This window comes from Ambystoma mexicanum, chromosome 5q (genome assembly GCF_040938575.1).
Source record: "Ambystoma mexicanum isolate Mex_15411 chromosome 5q, UKY_AmexF1_1, whole genome shotgun sequence".
Lineage (NCBI taxonomy): Eukaryota > Metazoa > Chordata > Amphibia > Caudata > Ambystomatidae > Ambystoma > Ambystoma mexicanum.
In genome coordinates this window covers 1072378141-1072392950 of record NC_090933.1, presented here as the reverse complement: position 1 = coordinate 1072392950, position 14810 = coordinate 1072378141, and the positions used below count along the sequence as shown (strand labels likewise).

Below are 14810 nucleotides of genomic sequence, written 5' to 3'. Positions count from 1 at the left end.
ACTCGCACCACCATGTGCACTGCTAAGAACAACACCCATGACATCAAAGATGACATCACAAATATGATTGATGACATTACATGTCTAGCCCCTTCTTTTTTTGTTCACTGACATATCCAGGCCAGGTGAGTTTATTCACTGACAGTCAAAAACTTAAAATTCAAAAGGTATTAGATTTGTAGACGTTGCTATTCTCACATGTAATTTCCTTAGAATTCAATTGCATCTTATGATGCACATACATAGGGGAAAAAGCAGGCCTGAAACACAGCAATCATTTCTATGCGTAAAGATACTCATGCTGGTTATACACAGTGGCTCATGATACTGCCTCTTGTTTACTTACTTTACTCTCCCTGTATAAGCCCCATATTTGTATACATTGTGGTCTCTTAATGTTTTGTGTGTAGTAGTACAAGTATGTAGTAAGTGATGCATTATTACCTACTTAGTATATGTTTCACAGTATGCAAAAGTGTGATACAGAAGCATTCACCATTTTACTATCCAACATGGGAACATTTGAAATATAACATCTCTATGGTGGATGCTGCAGCCAATGCCTATGTTTCTGTATGAGTAGGTTCCTGTTCTAGAAACACTGCAATGGAATGTTCTTTGGAGCAATACATTGCATAATCAAGTATGTAGTTCATCACACATCTCCAGATGACCCCTGACACTTTTTTGCCAACATTACATTCACAACCCCTTGTAGGGACTCCCTATGAAAATTAAATGCACATGTGATGTCATCAATCAATCATATTTGTGATGTCATGGGTGTCATTCTTAGCAATGCACGGTGATTGCGCGACCATATGGTTGCTTAGCTTACCATAACTGGTGAATTTCAGGGGGTTTTCGGTTTTACTTGTAACCATAACGTCCCTTAACAGTTTTTTCACTGAATTTGATGGTTTTTAGTAGCGCAACTTAACCACAACGTCCCCTTAACAACGTTTTTCTCTTTGTGTGTAAATGTTTACTTGGATACCTGTGTTTACTGATTTCATTGTACAGCTCTACAGCTCGCATTACCCCTCTTAAGATGAGTCTGGCTGCTCAGTCACACTACCAACTTGTGTAGTGCAGACCTATATTAAAAGGTGGGTTACCTAATACCAAGCGATACGTCTTGTGTAGTCCCACAACAGTTGGACTGCACTAATTCTTAACTTACAGAGGGGATTCACTCCTGCCAACCCCTGGGAAAACAACCCCATGCCACTCCCCACCCACTCTCTACCGGATTGGCAGGATTTCTTACACATCGAGGAGAGAGTTTCACGCCCCTCTCCCTGAAGACCCCATTCCTCCACCACCAAAAGCATTCCCCCTCAACCCTCCACCAAACACATGAAAATGCAAACACGTTTACATACATTAACCCACTCCCCCGCCCCTCCCTTCCCAGCCACGAACATTCTCTCCTCATCCCCCACACAGACACACATTTCACTTACCAGAGATGCCTGCATCTTCTCTGTTCCACCTGCCGCATTTGTCAGCTCCTCCACGCACTTCTGTGTTTTGAGGGGCGTGCCAGTTCGATTTAGAATGACTGCTTGGAGCGGTCTCTGAGCGCTCTTTCCAAATCTGGTTTTTTTTGTATTAGTTAAAATTACATTTTCACTGGGAACAACCCTCTCTGCCCCTCACTATCTCTTTTCCCCTTCCCTCTGAGGGCATGCAACAGCAGGGCAGTCACTCTACCTTGCTAGGACACAGTTCATGCAAAAATACTTTCCACACTGTTACCAGTCACCAAAATTGAGTGATAAGAGAAATAAACTGGGAGTAATCAAGATGTGCCAAAGTGGAGTTTCCTTTGTTTTCAGTAGGTGGATGTCCCGCAGTGGTAGTGTTGCCTGGATTACCCGAACTACCAGGCTGAGGGTTAGTTTCAGCCTTAGTCTTTGGGTCAAGATCAATGCAAAAAGGCTTCCGTCCGCTTATTGTCTGAGTCGGTTTGACACTCTCTAATAACTTTAAAAATCACAGCATAGATATTTCAATTTTTTGACCTGGCTTTATCTTTTACCTCTGTGAATAGCAGAGATATGGTTGAAAAGAGAAAACTTTGCTCAGTGAAAATCATAACTTTGTGACCCCCTCAATTCACGTCTTTCTTCTACCCGGCTTACCCCAGAACCATTTCCTTGATGGGGGGAGATTTAGGAATAAGAACCAAGGTCTCTATCCCACGAGAAATAGAGAGGGCTCGGACTGCTTCTGGCCCAGCCCTCTGGGCCGTCTCTATTTCCAGTTGTTGCCTATGTTCCAGATTAAAGGAATAGTGTGCTCTAAAATATTTTTTTTTAAACTTTTATTTTTATTGGCAGAGGTTCACAGGGTACTAACATCGGGACAACAAGCATATGAATCGAGTGGCTCGTAGAGCTGCTAGCGGGCCACTTTAACATCTTTACAACAATGATTACAATATTTTACAAACAAAGGAGGAGACAAGAGAAGATCACAATGCATGGGTGGATGCCGGGGATGGACAAGACCCCGATGCGGCTTCGGACTGATTGTTGAGGTATGTGGTGAATTCACTCCAAATGTTCTTGGGACGAGAACGGGCAGGTAGCGTAGCCAAATAGTCCTCCTCGCAGTTCCGTGACCATGTGAGCAGGCCCAACCATCTCTGAGGGGTCGGAGGAGAGGAACACCTCCAGTTCTGGAGTATACACTTCTTGGCAATCATGCAACTTATATCTAAAAACTTTTTCAGGCGTTTAGTTTCCTCGGTGTTCCAAACCCCAAACAAAACTGCCAGAGGATCGGGATCAATAGTGGTCTCAGTTACTGCACTAAGTGTATTCATGACCCCTTCCCAGAAATCGGACAGCTTACGACAGGACCAGAACATATGAAGGTGATCCGCATCTGTGGCCCTGCAGCGCGGGCAGAGGCGCACCTCGGAGCGAGCAAACCCAGAAGTCCTGTGAGGTGTGTAGTATAGCCTGTTGAGGAGTTTATACTGCATGGCCCGAAAGCGGAAGTTGAAGGAGACTCTTTTGGTGTGGAGACACATGCTTTCCCACAACCCATCAGGCATCTCTAGACCCAACTCATCAGCCCATTTGTTGCGCGCCCCAAGAACCGGAGCAGGGGAGGCATCCTGCAGGATGTGATACAGGGATGAGACAACGCCCCATGCCCCGCCCGAGTTGGCAATGTACGCTAAAGCCAGGTCGTCTGGGGGTTCATCTGGGAAGGAGGGCCACATAGTGCGGAACGCAGCGCGAAGCCTGTAGTATTGAAGGGTCTCTAAGGGAGATCTAGTGTGACCCGGCCTCCAAGTCTGGGGATCTATAAATTTGCCCTCTGGATAGAAGTCAGACAATGCCCTATAACCCAAAGCCTCCCAGTGGCGGGTCAAGGCCACGTCGAGCGTGGGTTCCAGCCCCGGGAAGGCCCACACGGGCAGCCACTTGTAATACGGGGAAGTCCCAGCTGATGGGCTTAGTATGTGTGACCAAGCGAACAAGGTCGCGGCTATGGGGTCAATGGGGGAGTCCGGTGCATAGTGTCGGTGCAGCACTAGGGTCATCAGATTAATACCCGAGGATGCCAGCCGTTCCAGCTTGACGTGAGGGCGCACTGGGGCGCCAGGGTACCAGTGGGTGGCGTACTGGGCTTGGGCCGCGATCCAATATGTAGCAAGGTCAGGAGCAGCCATACCCCCCGTCTGTACGAGAGTGCCATGTCAGTCCACTTCTTGCGCACCGCACCAGAGTGCCAGAGGAACTGTGCGCAGAGCGTGTGAAGCTTAGTGAAGTATGCCTTCCCAGGCCATAGGGGCACATTACTAAAGGTGTACAGGAGCTTGGGGAGGAGGATCATTTTGATCAGGGACAGTCGACCCGCGACGGACAACGGGAGAGTGCGCCATCGTGAAATTTTAGTCTCAACTGTCCGCGCTACCGCGGAGTAATTATCGGTGAGTAGGGTGGCTTTAGTGAGGGATACATGTACTCCCAGGTATTTAATACCGTTAGGGCCCCAGCGCAGAGGATATTCAGAAGTGGGGTGTGTGGTAGTTTTAGTGAGCGGGAAGATCTCCGACTTGGAGTAATTGATCGTAAAGCCGGAATGTGTACCAATGCGAGTGATGTCTCTCAATATGGGGTTGAGGTGAGTTGTGGGATCTCTGATGTAAAGTAGGACATCGTCTGCATATAGGGATATGATTTCAGGCTCCTCTATCAATCTTATTCCCTTGCGAGAATGTCTTGAACGTACATAGTCGGCCATCGGTTCAATCGCCAGTGCGAAGAGAATCGGAGAGAAGGGGCAGCCCTGCCGGGTGCCTCCTGAATAGCGTGAAGATCTCAGATGTAAGAGAGTTAACACGAACACGCGCCACAGGGGATGTGTACAAAAGTCTAATGAACCCTATCATGTTGGGGCCAACACCCATTGTCTCAAGGACCAGCCACATGTATTTCCAAGAGACCATGTCAAAGGCTTTCTGGGCGTCCAACGTAACCGCTACAGCCTGGGCGTCTTGATCTATGCGGGACATGACATTAAACAGTCTCCTGATATTGTGGGAGGTGGACCTGCCCGGGACAAAGCCCGCCTGGTCCTCATGCACAAGGTGCGTCATGATTGGCAAGAAACGGTTGGCAATGATTTTAGCAAAGATCTTTGTGTCAAGGTTCATGAGAGAAAGGGGTCTGTATGACCCACACTCGTCTTCAGGCTTACCCGGTTTGAGCAACACCGTGATTACCGCTTCCCGCATGGAGGGGGAAAGGATGGAGGCTTGTAGTGCCTTGTTCCATACCTCGAACAGACGAGGGGCCAGGACCGCTATGTGCTCCTGATAAAAGTCGGCGGTAAGGCCGTCGGGGCCAGGCGCCTTGCCTTTGGGCAAGTCAGAGATGGACGACACTATCTCGTCTAACGTGATCGGGGAGTCTAACTGGTCCCTAGTCTGTTGGGAAATTTCTGTAGTGAGGATTTGCCCGAGGAGCTTGCGCATATGCTGCTCGGTGTGCTCTGCGGGCTGGGAATAGAGGGAGCTATAAAACTCAGTGAATGTCTCTAGTATTTTCGGGTCCGCCCACTGAGCGTCACCATTTCGATCTTTGATGGAGGAGATCTGCGTACGGCCCAATTCCCCCCTAACCAGGGTCGCAAGCTTTTTCCCAGGTCTGTCGCCCTCCCCATATCTCCTGGCGGCCTGGGGGCAGCTGAAATTACGGACTTCGGAGGTGGCCAGTGTATTATATACTTGGAGTTCGTCAGAGATCTGGGCAAGAATGGAGGGGTCAGAGCCGGTAGTGGCGCGTTGCTCAAGTTGTTTCAATTTGGTCTCAGATTGCCCCAGGGCAGTTCTAATGGCCTTCAGCACCCCGGCCTCCCGGGAGATGGACATGCCCCTTATATATACCTTGAAGGCTTCCCACCTAACCGCGGCGGTCGTATCATGGAGTGAGTTAAGTTCAAAGAACGACTCGATATCCGCTAGTATTTCGGCCCTAAACACGATGTCTTTTAGGGCCTCAGACTTAAAGCGCCAAGTGCTGACCGTTGGAACAGGAGTGCCCAGTCTCAGGGACAGTGTGATTGGAGCGTGGTCCGAGAGCGTGCGGGCCAGAATGCCCGCGCCCTCCACCCCGCCCATCACCCCACCGGAAACCAAAAACAGATCTATCCTGGACGAGCTGTCATGCACAGATGAGTAGTAGGTGTATTCGCGTTTCTGCGGGTGGAGAGTCCTCCAGGCGTCACAAATGTTGAGGGATTGCATATGGCCCCGTAACCTGCGCGCCGCGCGAGAGACTGCCCTAGGAATCGTGGATGTTCTCTCTAAGACAGTGTCCAATATAAGGTTTAGGTCTCTTCCCCATATAATGTGCACTCCCACAAAACCCAGGAGTATGGTGGCTATTGCGTCAAAGAATTCCGGTGAATCCACATTGGGGCAGTAGGTGTTGACAAGCAGGTATTCCCTATTGACTAGTGTGCAGTGTAGTATAACGTAGCGACCCTCGGGGTCGATGTAGCTTTTATGAAGTCCAAACTTAATTGATTTATGGATAAGCGTGAGAACCCCCCTAGATTGCGTGGAGTAGGAAGTGAAAAATCTGGTGGGACCCCAAGATGGGGCCAGTGCCCTTGGTATCAGACCATTGGAGTGTGTCTCCTGCAGTAGCAGGATCCTAGAGTTATGCCTGTTGACATACGCCATGATCTTGCGGGCTTTGGTATGGTTGCTCAATCCTCGAACATTATGACAGTAGGCATTTCAATTGTAGCCATATTCAACCGCAATATTCATCCTCAGTGAACATCCCTACCCAAGTGGCCGTGTGGGCTCCCGTAGTTAAGACAGCATGCGCGCTTGTGCCCCCTCAGTATGCGCCTCGCGAAACCTCGTGTGCCTTTTGAAAAAACAGCCCCCTTCCCACCCCCCACCCGCACCACTAACCGTAAATCAGCAGTGTACCCATCACCCACCCTTAGCCACCCAAAGATAGGCCAACCCCAACCTGGCCAGAACTTCCCAAGGGCCCAACGGGGGCCAACCCATTCCAGCAGAACAGAGAAGAACAGTGCAATCGCAATGGGGTGCGCCGTTGCCACTCACTAGCACGCTTAGAGCCAACGGCTCTGTTACCAAACAAACAGTAGCAGTGGACTTCTAGCGCAAGTCCCCGCCCGCAAGCGGGAATGCGGGGACAGCGCGCAAGCCCCTGCGGTTCCGCAACTACCAGACCAGTGTCAACAGTCGAATAGCATCTACCCCATGTGTCCCCTGAGTGGGGAACTGGAGCGGTCTTAACGAGGCGGGGGTCTCGTAGTGGTGCCGTTGAGGGAGGAAAACATAACAGTTGGGCAGCAAAACATTACAATGTTGGCCTTATGTAAAGTGTCATTTCAGTCCCAAGGAAGATTAGGGCCTGGGCATTACAACCCAGGCAGTAACGGGTGCATAGACCATCGCAGTGAGGTATTGTAATTACAAAGACAGCAAATGCAGCGAGTAAACCCACTCCCCAACACCCCGTCAATTTTCATCAGCAATGACATCACCAGGGCCCTGGAGCGGTATCTCCATTTCAATAAATTTTGCCGCCTCTTCAGGGATGGTAAAGAAAAAGTTTGCCCCTGTGGGTGATTTTGAGTCTGGCAGGAAATAAAATGGCATATGGGACTGTGCGCTCCCGAAGCATCTTCTTGACGCCAAGGAACTGACGCCTTTCCTGCTGCACAGCCATTGAGAAATCCGGGAAGATTCGGATAGTATTGGACTCAAAGCGCAGCTCACCCTTCTCACGTGCCAGGCGGAGGATGAGGTCCCTGTCCCGGTAATTGAGGATCTTGGCTATAATGGGCCTGGGGATATCGCCAGGCTTGGGGCGCGGGGACAAGGCCTGGTGAGCTTGCTCAACAGTAAAGTAAGGGGAAAGGTCCGAGTCACCAAGCAAGTCCTTAAGTAGGCGCTCGACCGCCTCCTCCATTCGACCCTTCAGGGCGGTTTCAGGGACCCCAATGATGCGTAGGTTGTTTCTACGGGAGCGGGATTCCAAGTCGTCGCGTTTGGCCTTTACGTTCTTCATGTCGCGCGACAAGGCAGCCACAGTGTCCTGTAGTGTGTGTATCACATCTTCATTGGTCGAGATCCGATTCTCGGCCTCCGTAATTCTGGAGCCAGCCTGATCGACACGTGTTTTGAGCGAGGCCACATTAGCATTGATGTCGTCAAGCTTCTCATGAAAGGAGGCAAAGTTTTTGGCCATCGATTCCATCATGGCAGTGAGATCAGGGGATGGAGCCCCGGAACTCAGCTCGGTATCAGGTTCCTCCGGTGTAGTTGATGCGTGGCCCCCCTCGGATCGAGGGACCGCCTTCGTAAATTTGTCCATGGCCCCCCCTCTAGCGCCGCTCTTAGAGCGATTCGACATGGTCGGTAGAAGAGAATGAGAGGGGAGATGCCAAGCTGAGAGTAGCCAGATACAGCGGCAGGGGCTGCTACGGGCACGTAGGAGGTGGCCAAGTAGGCCTAGGTCGGTTAAGCCCCTGAGCCGGGAGGAGAGAAGACCATGCGTGGGAATTGAGAGTATTTACCAAATGTAGGGCTCACCAGAGGGACCAGCAGCCCTCCCAGCGCAGTCCCCGTGGTGGTCTCCACCAGACCGAGCAGCGTGCAGTCCAGAAGAGGTTGGGGCGCTGAGGAGGCGAGGTGCACGGTAGAGGTGTTGCGGAGCCGGAGAGAACGGCCCGGTGCGGTATAGTCCACCGCTAGTGGCGGGACTGCTCGATGTGGTGAGGGGTGAGCAGGACCAGGCAAGCGAGAGTCCGTTGGGTGTGGTGCAGGTCACCCACCCGAAAGGAGGTATAGTGCAGCTTAGACTCAGGAGCGGGGTAAGGCCCCAATGCAGACCCCAGCAGGGAGGGCCACGCACATTGCATCCAGGCCTCAGCAGGCCATCGCGCTGGGAAGACGGAAAGACACAGCCGCCCCTAGACCTCACCTCATAGTTCGCCGCGCAGCAGGCCCGATCCAGGCAGGGCCGCCGCAGCGAAATGGTCCGCCAGCAGCCCCATGATCGCGGAGGGAGAGGTCGCAGATCTGTGGGTCGCCTCCAGGGTCCGCAGTCGGGCGGGCGACGGGCTCCGCCGCGGTAACACTCCCGCAGGCCCGCTCAGCCCACGCCCTCAGCCGCGGCCCGGCGGCCGGCGCAGTAATGTTCCTCCCACGGGAGGGGCGGGCAGGCGGAGACAGCAGGGGCTCCGGTCCAGTGGCGAAGAGGAGCCGCGCCCGAGACGCAGGCACGAACCAGCAGCGATGGGGGCGGCGGCGAGTGCCCACTCAAGGCCCGGGGCACTCGGGAGACGTCCGATGGCCCAGGGCCGCGCCGCCGCCCGCGTAGCACGTAGGCAGATTACGGGCACCTGGTGTCTGATTTCCTCCGGGATTTGGCGTGCAGAGAGCCCCCAGCAGCAGCTGTCATTTGTCCGAGGCAGGGTTACAGGATCAGGCAGGGAACCGCAGATGTAGCCGGATAAAAGACGGCTAGGCGTGGAGCTCAAACACTAAGCGGCCATCTTGCAGGCTGCTCAACAGCGCCCCCGTGTGCTCTAAAATATTATTGGCTAAATAGATTGCTTAAAAATATTTGATATATTTTTGATTATGGGCTAAGTCCCTATGTAAAGTATTGAGCAAATTAAGCTCAAACTGAAAAACTTGAAGCACTAGGAGGCATCCATTTTGTGAAATGGATGCCCCATGTGCTTGCCCTTGCGGCACTAATGAAGCAAAAGCCAGCCAGCTGTAATAAACAAAAGCTACCACTGGGTGGCTTTTGCTTCATTGGTGCCGGAGGCCGGAGACCAGAGACTGCAGGCAGGAATGCTGCATATGGGTAAGTGCGTATTTCTTTTTTTTTTTAAATAAACACTAGCTGCAGTTTTTTTCTACGTTTTCCGGGCTGGAGGAGCCTGCAAAACAGAGAAAGAAAACTGCAGCTTTTAAAACGTATTTATGTTGGGAGCCCAGGGGGCTCCAAGCTGAAGCTACCGCAAACATAAATACGTTATTGTATTTAAAAACGCAGCGGTTTTCTTTCTAGGATTCTCGCGCTCCTCCGAGCCGGTGGAGCACGAGAAACTTAGAAGGAAAAACCACTGCATTTTTAATACAACGTGTTGTGCTTCTGCCTGGCGTGGCTTTCACTTGAGTCTCCTGGGCTCCCCCAGGGGAGGCCAGGAGACTCAAAGTGAAAGCTGCTGCACGCAGAAACACAACACAGGTGTGTTTTGAAATGCTGCAGTGTTTCTCACTACGGCAGCTTTCGAGTGGAGTCTCCTGGGCTCCAACAACCCTGAGGGAGCCCAGGAGACTCCAAGCGAAAGCCGCCACAGTGAGAAATACGTTGTATTTGTAAATGCAGAGGTATTTACAAATACAAGAACGTTGTTATTCTGACTGCGGCGGCTTTCGCTTGGAGTCTCCTGGGCTCCCCTGGGTTGGGGGAGCCCAGGAGACTCCACGTGAAAGCCGCCGCAGTCAGAAATGCAACGTTCTTGTATTTATGATTTCCGTGGTTTTCCAACGTTCTTGTATTTATGATTTCCATGGTTTTCCAACCATGGCAATCGCGCCTTTGCTTTTTGCCTTCATTTTACGTTTTCTGTGCTTCGCTGGGTTGGGAAGCACCAAAAACCTAAAATGAAGGCAGCCTCCTCACCTCATGCACCTCTGCTCTGGCTGCAGTAAGCAAAAGCTCCCAATAGGGGGCTTTGCTGCTTGTTTAGTGCCGCCAGGGCAGAGCTGAAGAGGCTGCCTGAAATGGCAAAATGGATGCTTCCCACGTAAACGCTTCGAGCCTCGTTTGCGCAAAGCCTTTATATAGGAACTTTCATTAAATAATGTTTAAAGTATGTTTTAGACTATTGCCCATCTTTTAAAGCAATAATATTTTAGAGCGCACTATTCCTTTAAGTAGGTTCACTCCTAAATATGATCCACTGGGTTCCCCTTTTCAGCATCATTTGGCATACCTGCCACACTGATATTTTTCATGCTAAAAGTCTTCTTGTTCTGAAAATTTAAGGTACAGTTTCTCGTTCTGCACCTGCAATCACTGAAATCTCAATTTTAGCCTATGTAAAGGATACCCTTCCCTCTAGTCTAAGGTGTCAATTTCAAAGTGTACAAGCTGCTTATCGGTGTAAACAAGATTGAGGTTACTGTCGGCACAAAGGCTCCTCCTCACCATTGTCTCCTGTCTCTCTCCTAGCTGGTTGTGAGAGTTGGGAGTGGGGGGTATTGTCTGGAGTCGGAGTTGTCATAATGAAAAGAGAGGCCCACCTGCGTGCAGGGGAGAAAGGACCGCGGCATTCAAGCTGCCATTTCTGTTGCTGGCAGTTCTAGTATACATGATTACCATTTTTAATCATCAGAAATAGTTTCAAATATTTTATATAAAAAGTGTGCAACTTTGACATTTTCTTTTTTCTTGCAGCGTAGTCAATGAACTAATAGGAAATCTGGTTGGCCATCTCTACTACTTTTTAATGTACAAGTACCCAATCGATTTGGGCGGAAGGAGTTTCTTGTCCACTCCTCAATTTCTGTGAGTATATCTTGTCATTTAATTTGTAGTGTTTACTTAAATGGCAACTCTGAACATTGTTTATTTTAACTAATGTACATCTCAGTGCTGTTTTTATTGCTACTTTTTAGTTTTAAGGGGTCTGTGAAAGTGCTTTGGTCCTGGGCATGCCCCCACAGTGATATTAAAGGTACACTGAATGGCACCCTGACCACAGTAATAATGTGGGACACTGCATCACAAAAAGGACCATTCTCCAAAATGTGTGAAATTGCAATATTTCAATGAAAGGTTTAACAAAAACATACAGGCCCAATGAGGTCGTGGATTTGTGCATTTGTGTTTTAAAATGCTGTAGTTTACAGAATTGCAGTCTCATTTTTTGCGAATTGGAGAGGGTGAAATTAGTGTTAATGTGTTTCTAATAGTTATTTGATACATCAGCCTTACAGAAAGATATAACCTCTGCTTCGGCCTGATTAGAGTTTAATTGGGGTAATCTAAAATCACATTTATAAAACCCCTGCATCTTCTAGTTCGTAGTAATTCACTTATTAAAAATGAAATTTTTAAAGTGCTTTGCTTTAAGAAGTAATTATTGCAGTGATGTTAGTAAATGGCACTCGTGAAACTAAATCCCATATCGCTGAACACGCTCTGAAAAAAAAAAATGTCAAAAGGGAAAATACATATTTTTTGATGCAGAGCGGTAACTTTTGTTTTCAGCAGATCAATGTTTAATCCTATCGTATACACGTAATGAAATTTAGCAACACCAGACTTTTTGTATTTTGTACTTAATATGTTAGGTAGTATATTGGCTGCTTAATGCCGCAGTTTTTTAAGTGGCTAGTGTGAGAAGTCGGGAATAAAACCCGGACACAAGTGAGTAATGGTTTTGGTAAAAGACTTTAATTAAAATAAAAGGGGGTGGGGAAATACCTCTGTCCCTGTTCTAGAGGGGTTTCTCTGCCTAAAACTAAATCTAAGGGTCTGTCAATTTCAGAATGTCCAAAGCAAAACTGCCCTGTGTCCAAAATTCTATTCTGACCCTCACATTCTAATAAATTAACTCCTAAAGTGAAAAAGGGGTAATGAGCTGTGTGTTGGTGTTCAAAAGAAAATATGTAACTCCAAAGCAAAATCTCCATAATGTCAGAGTTCCTTGTTTCAGTGGCGGCACGGGGGAAATGGGAGGGGGGTTTCCTGCCACTGGAAAAACTGCTTTATGTTCAAGGATATCGGTTCCTTAGGTTTCTCTTGTCCAACAACACAATTGATATAAACAATGCTTTATCCGCTGTTCTTTGTCTTGTCAGGATACTTGTGTGCTGTCCTGCCAGGTTTTCTTTCTCCCTCAATTTAATTGCACAGTCATTTACTAATCCTGATGGAAATCATTCTCCGGACCTCCTTGGATGCTAGTGTAATATACACTGTTCAACAATGGTATGCTTTCCTGCCAGGGCTTTCTGGTGAGAGCACACTTGCAATTTGCATTCACCTGGTATACTCTCCTGCCAGGGGTTTTCCTACGTGTTTTCCCATTTGTGCTCTGTGCACACCCGGAAACTTGTCAGTCTTTTATACTGGTTTCAGTTTCCCCAACTTGCCTGGTGCACTATCCCGCCTGGGCTTATCACACAAATGTAATGTATACATTCACAAACTCGGTATGCTTTCTCACAAGTATTTCCCTTGGTCGTTGTTGGGCAAGAATTGTCCTCTTGGTATTAATTAACAGGCCTGTACTACACAAGTTGGTAGTGTGACTGAGCAGCCAGGTTTATCTCAAGAGGGTAAATGTGTGCTGTAAAACCGTAGTAATGAAATTCACAAATACAAGTAGCCAAGTAACATTTGCACTCAAGGTTTTGTTATAAATAATTTATTTAACAGTAGTTTTTAAATAGGTATTCTTCAAAAAGGGCAATATGTGTAGAAATCAAATATACTTTTCCAGCATCAACACATAACTAGTAGATACTTATTAGAAATGCTTCTTACACACTTCCTACACCCGGAGGTGACTTTCACTAATTAGGACAGTAATTGCATTTATATATCACGAGTGCACTTTGTAGATTTAGAGGTTTGAAGAAAGGAAAGGTTTAAAGGAAGGAAAAAGGTTAAACAGGTTCTCAGAGCACGTGAGCACTTTAAGTCTTCCAATGAAGTCTAGACAAAAAAATGTCCTAACAATATTAGTTTAAAACCAATGTATCACCTATAAGGGACAGAAAGAATCAAAGTCAAATTGTATAGAAGAGCCTGCAGGGAGCAAGGACAGCCAAAGTCAATTGGAGCAAAGTTTATGGCGCAGAGGCACTTCTTAGATTGTAATGGTCTTGCACAAAGTTAGAGACTTTGTTGAAGAAAAATCACTGTAGGATCACTTGTGAAGGGTAGAGCTGAAATCAACTCTAGCAAAGCAGCTACTGCAAGTCTCAACCGAGAAGAGCAAGCTACAGACACTGAGGTAAGTAGCCCAAGTCGGAACAGTACCTTGGGTTAGAAGAAGAGTGGTCCAGCTGACTTTTGTCTGGTTGCAGCAGTGCAGATCCTGTGTTCCTGGGCCTCAGTCATGGGGACAAGAGTGAGGACGTCTTAGGACTCCTGCGGCACCAATTCAGAGGGCGGAGGAAACTACAGGTATTCTTCAGGTCAGCGGCACTTTGCGGTTTCAGCGCGTGGTAAATAGTACCACCGCAGATCTTGGATACCAGTTAGGCTTCCTTCACTCCTTGAGTCATGTGTCGTCCTGCTTCGGGAGGGTCCTCTGGAGACTCCTGGAGCTTCTTGCCAGATCACAGATGTTGCACTTGACTACAGATTTCTCGACCCCTGGCACTCGGTTCCTGCAGCAGCAAAGAAGTGCAATCTGTCGGCGACGGTGGTCCAGTGGAGTTTGGCTCGGGCTTAGTTGGTCCCACTAACCCAGGTCGTCCCTTCCGGAGCTTCTCTTGTCGCTTTAGAAAAGGGTGTTTCAGCACAGCAGCAGGGCTTCACCAGGCAGTTCAACGGTCCAGGAGGATGCAGCAAGCTTTGTTCACCATTTCTTCGTCGGGTGTATGGTCAATACCGTTTGTATTTCCTTGGTTATAGGTGAATGTACTATTCAATTGATGTTCGCTTTTTAAAAAAAATGAATTTTTTTTTTTACTTCAGTATAATGTTCATGCATTATTTTAACTGGGAGCCAGTGGTAACATAAGCACTCCGTATAAATAAAAATTCAAGCTTTCTCTGCATCAGATCTATGTCAGATTTCATACGAGCGATGTGCCCCTCTGAACTTATCTGGGGATCCTTCCTAACATATCTCTGGTTATTACATTAACCATTACCTTAATTTGCCAGTGTTCTTCAAAGAACCAACTACGGAGACAGTGGTTGCTTCACCCCTGGGGTGCCAATAGAGGCCTAAGTTAAAACATAGACAAAAGCTGGGAATTTACTGGCAGTTCATGACTGTTCCTTGGTGCCAGGAGAAGAGCTCTTTCAAAGGCTATTACTCGGTGGATCGTGGACTGTTTTACATTCTGTTATAACGCAGCAAATAAGCAGCTACTAGTCCGTGTGACTTAACATTATGTTTGTGGTAGGTCTGCGTCTACAGTGTTCTGTGCCAAGACCCTGTTGAGACACATCCGCAAAACATGTACCTGGAGGTCCTTGAGGGTGTACTGCAAGCACGGTTGTCTGGACAATGATGCCAGATTGAGC

General features: G+C 48.3%; 1 protein-coding gene across 1 annotated transcript in view; it reads left to right on the top strand.

The window, feature by feature from the left end:
* DERL1 (derlin 1) overlaps nucleotides 1–14810 on the top strand; it is a 191895-nt gene that overhangs the window by 163738 nt on the left and 13347 nt on the right. Inside the window, exon 7 of the mRNA XM_069621572.1 lies at nucleotides 10995–11105. Coding sequence (XP_069477673.1) covers nucleotides 10995–11105 — 111 coding nt within the window. The remainder of the gene's footprint in view (nucleotides 1–10994; nucleotides 11106–14810) is intronic.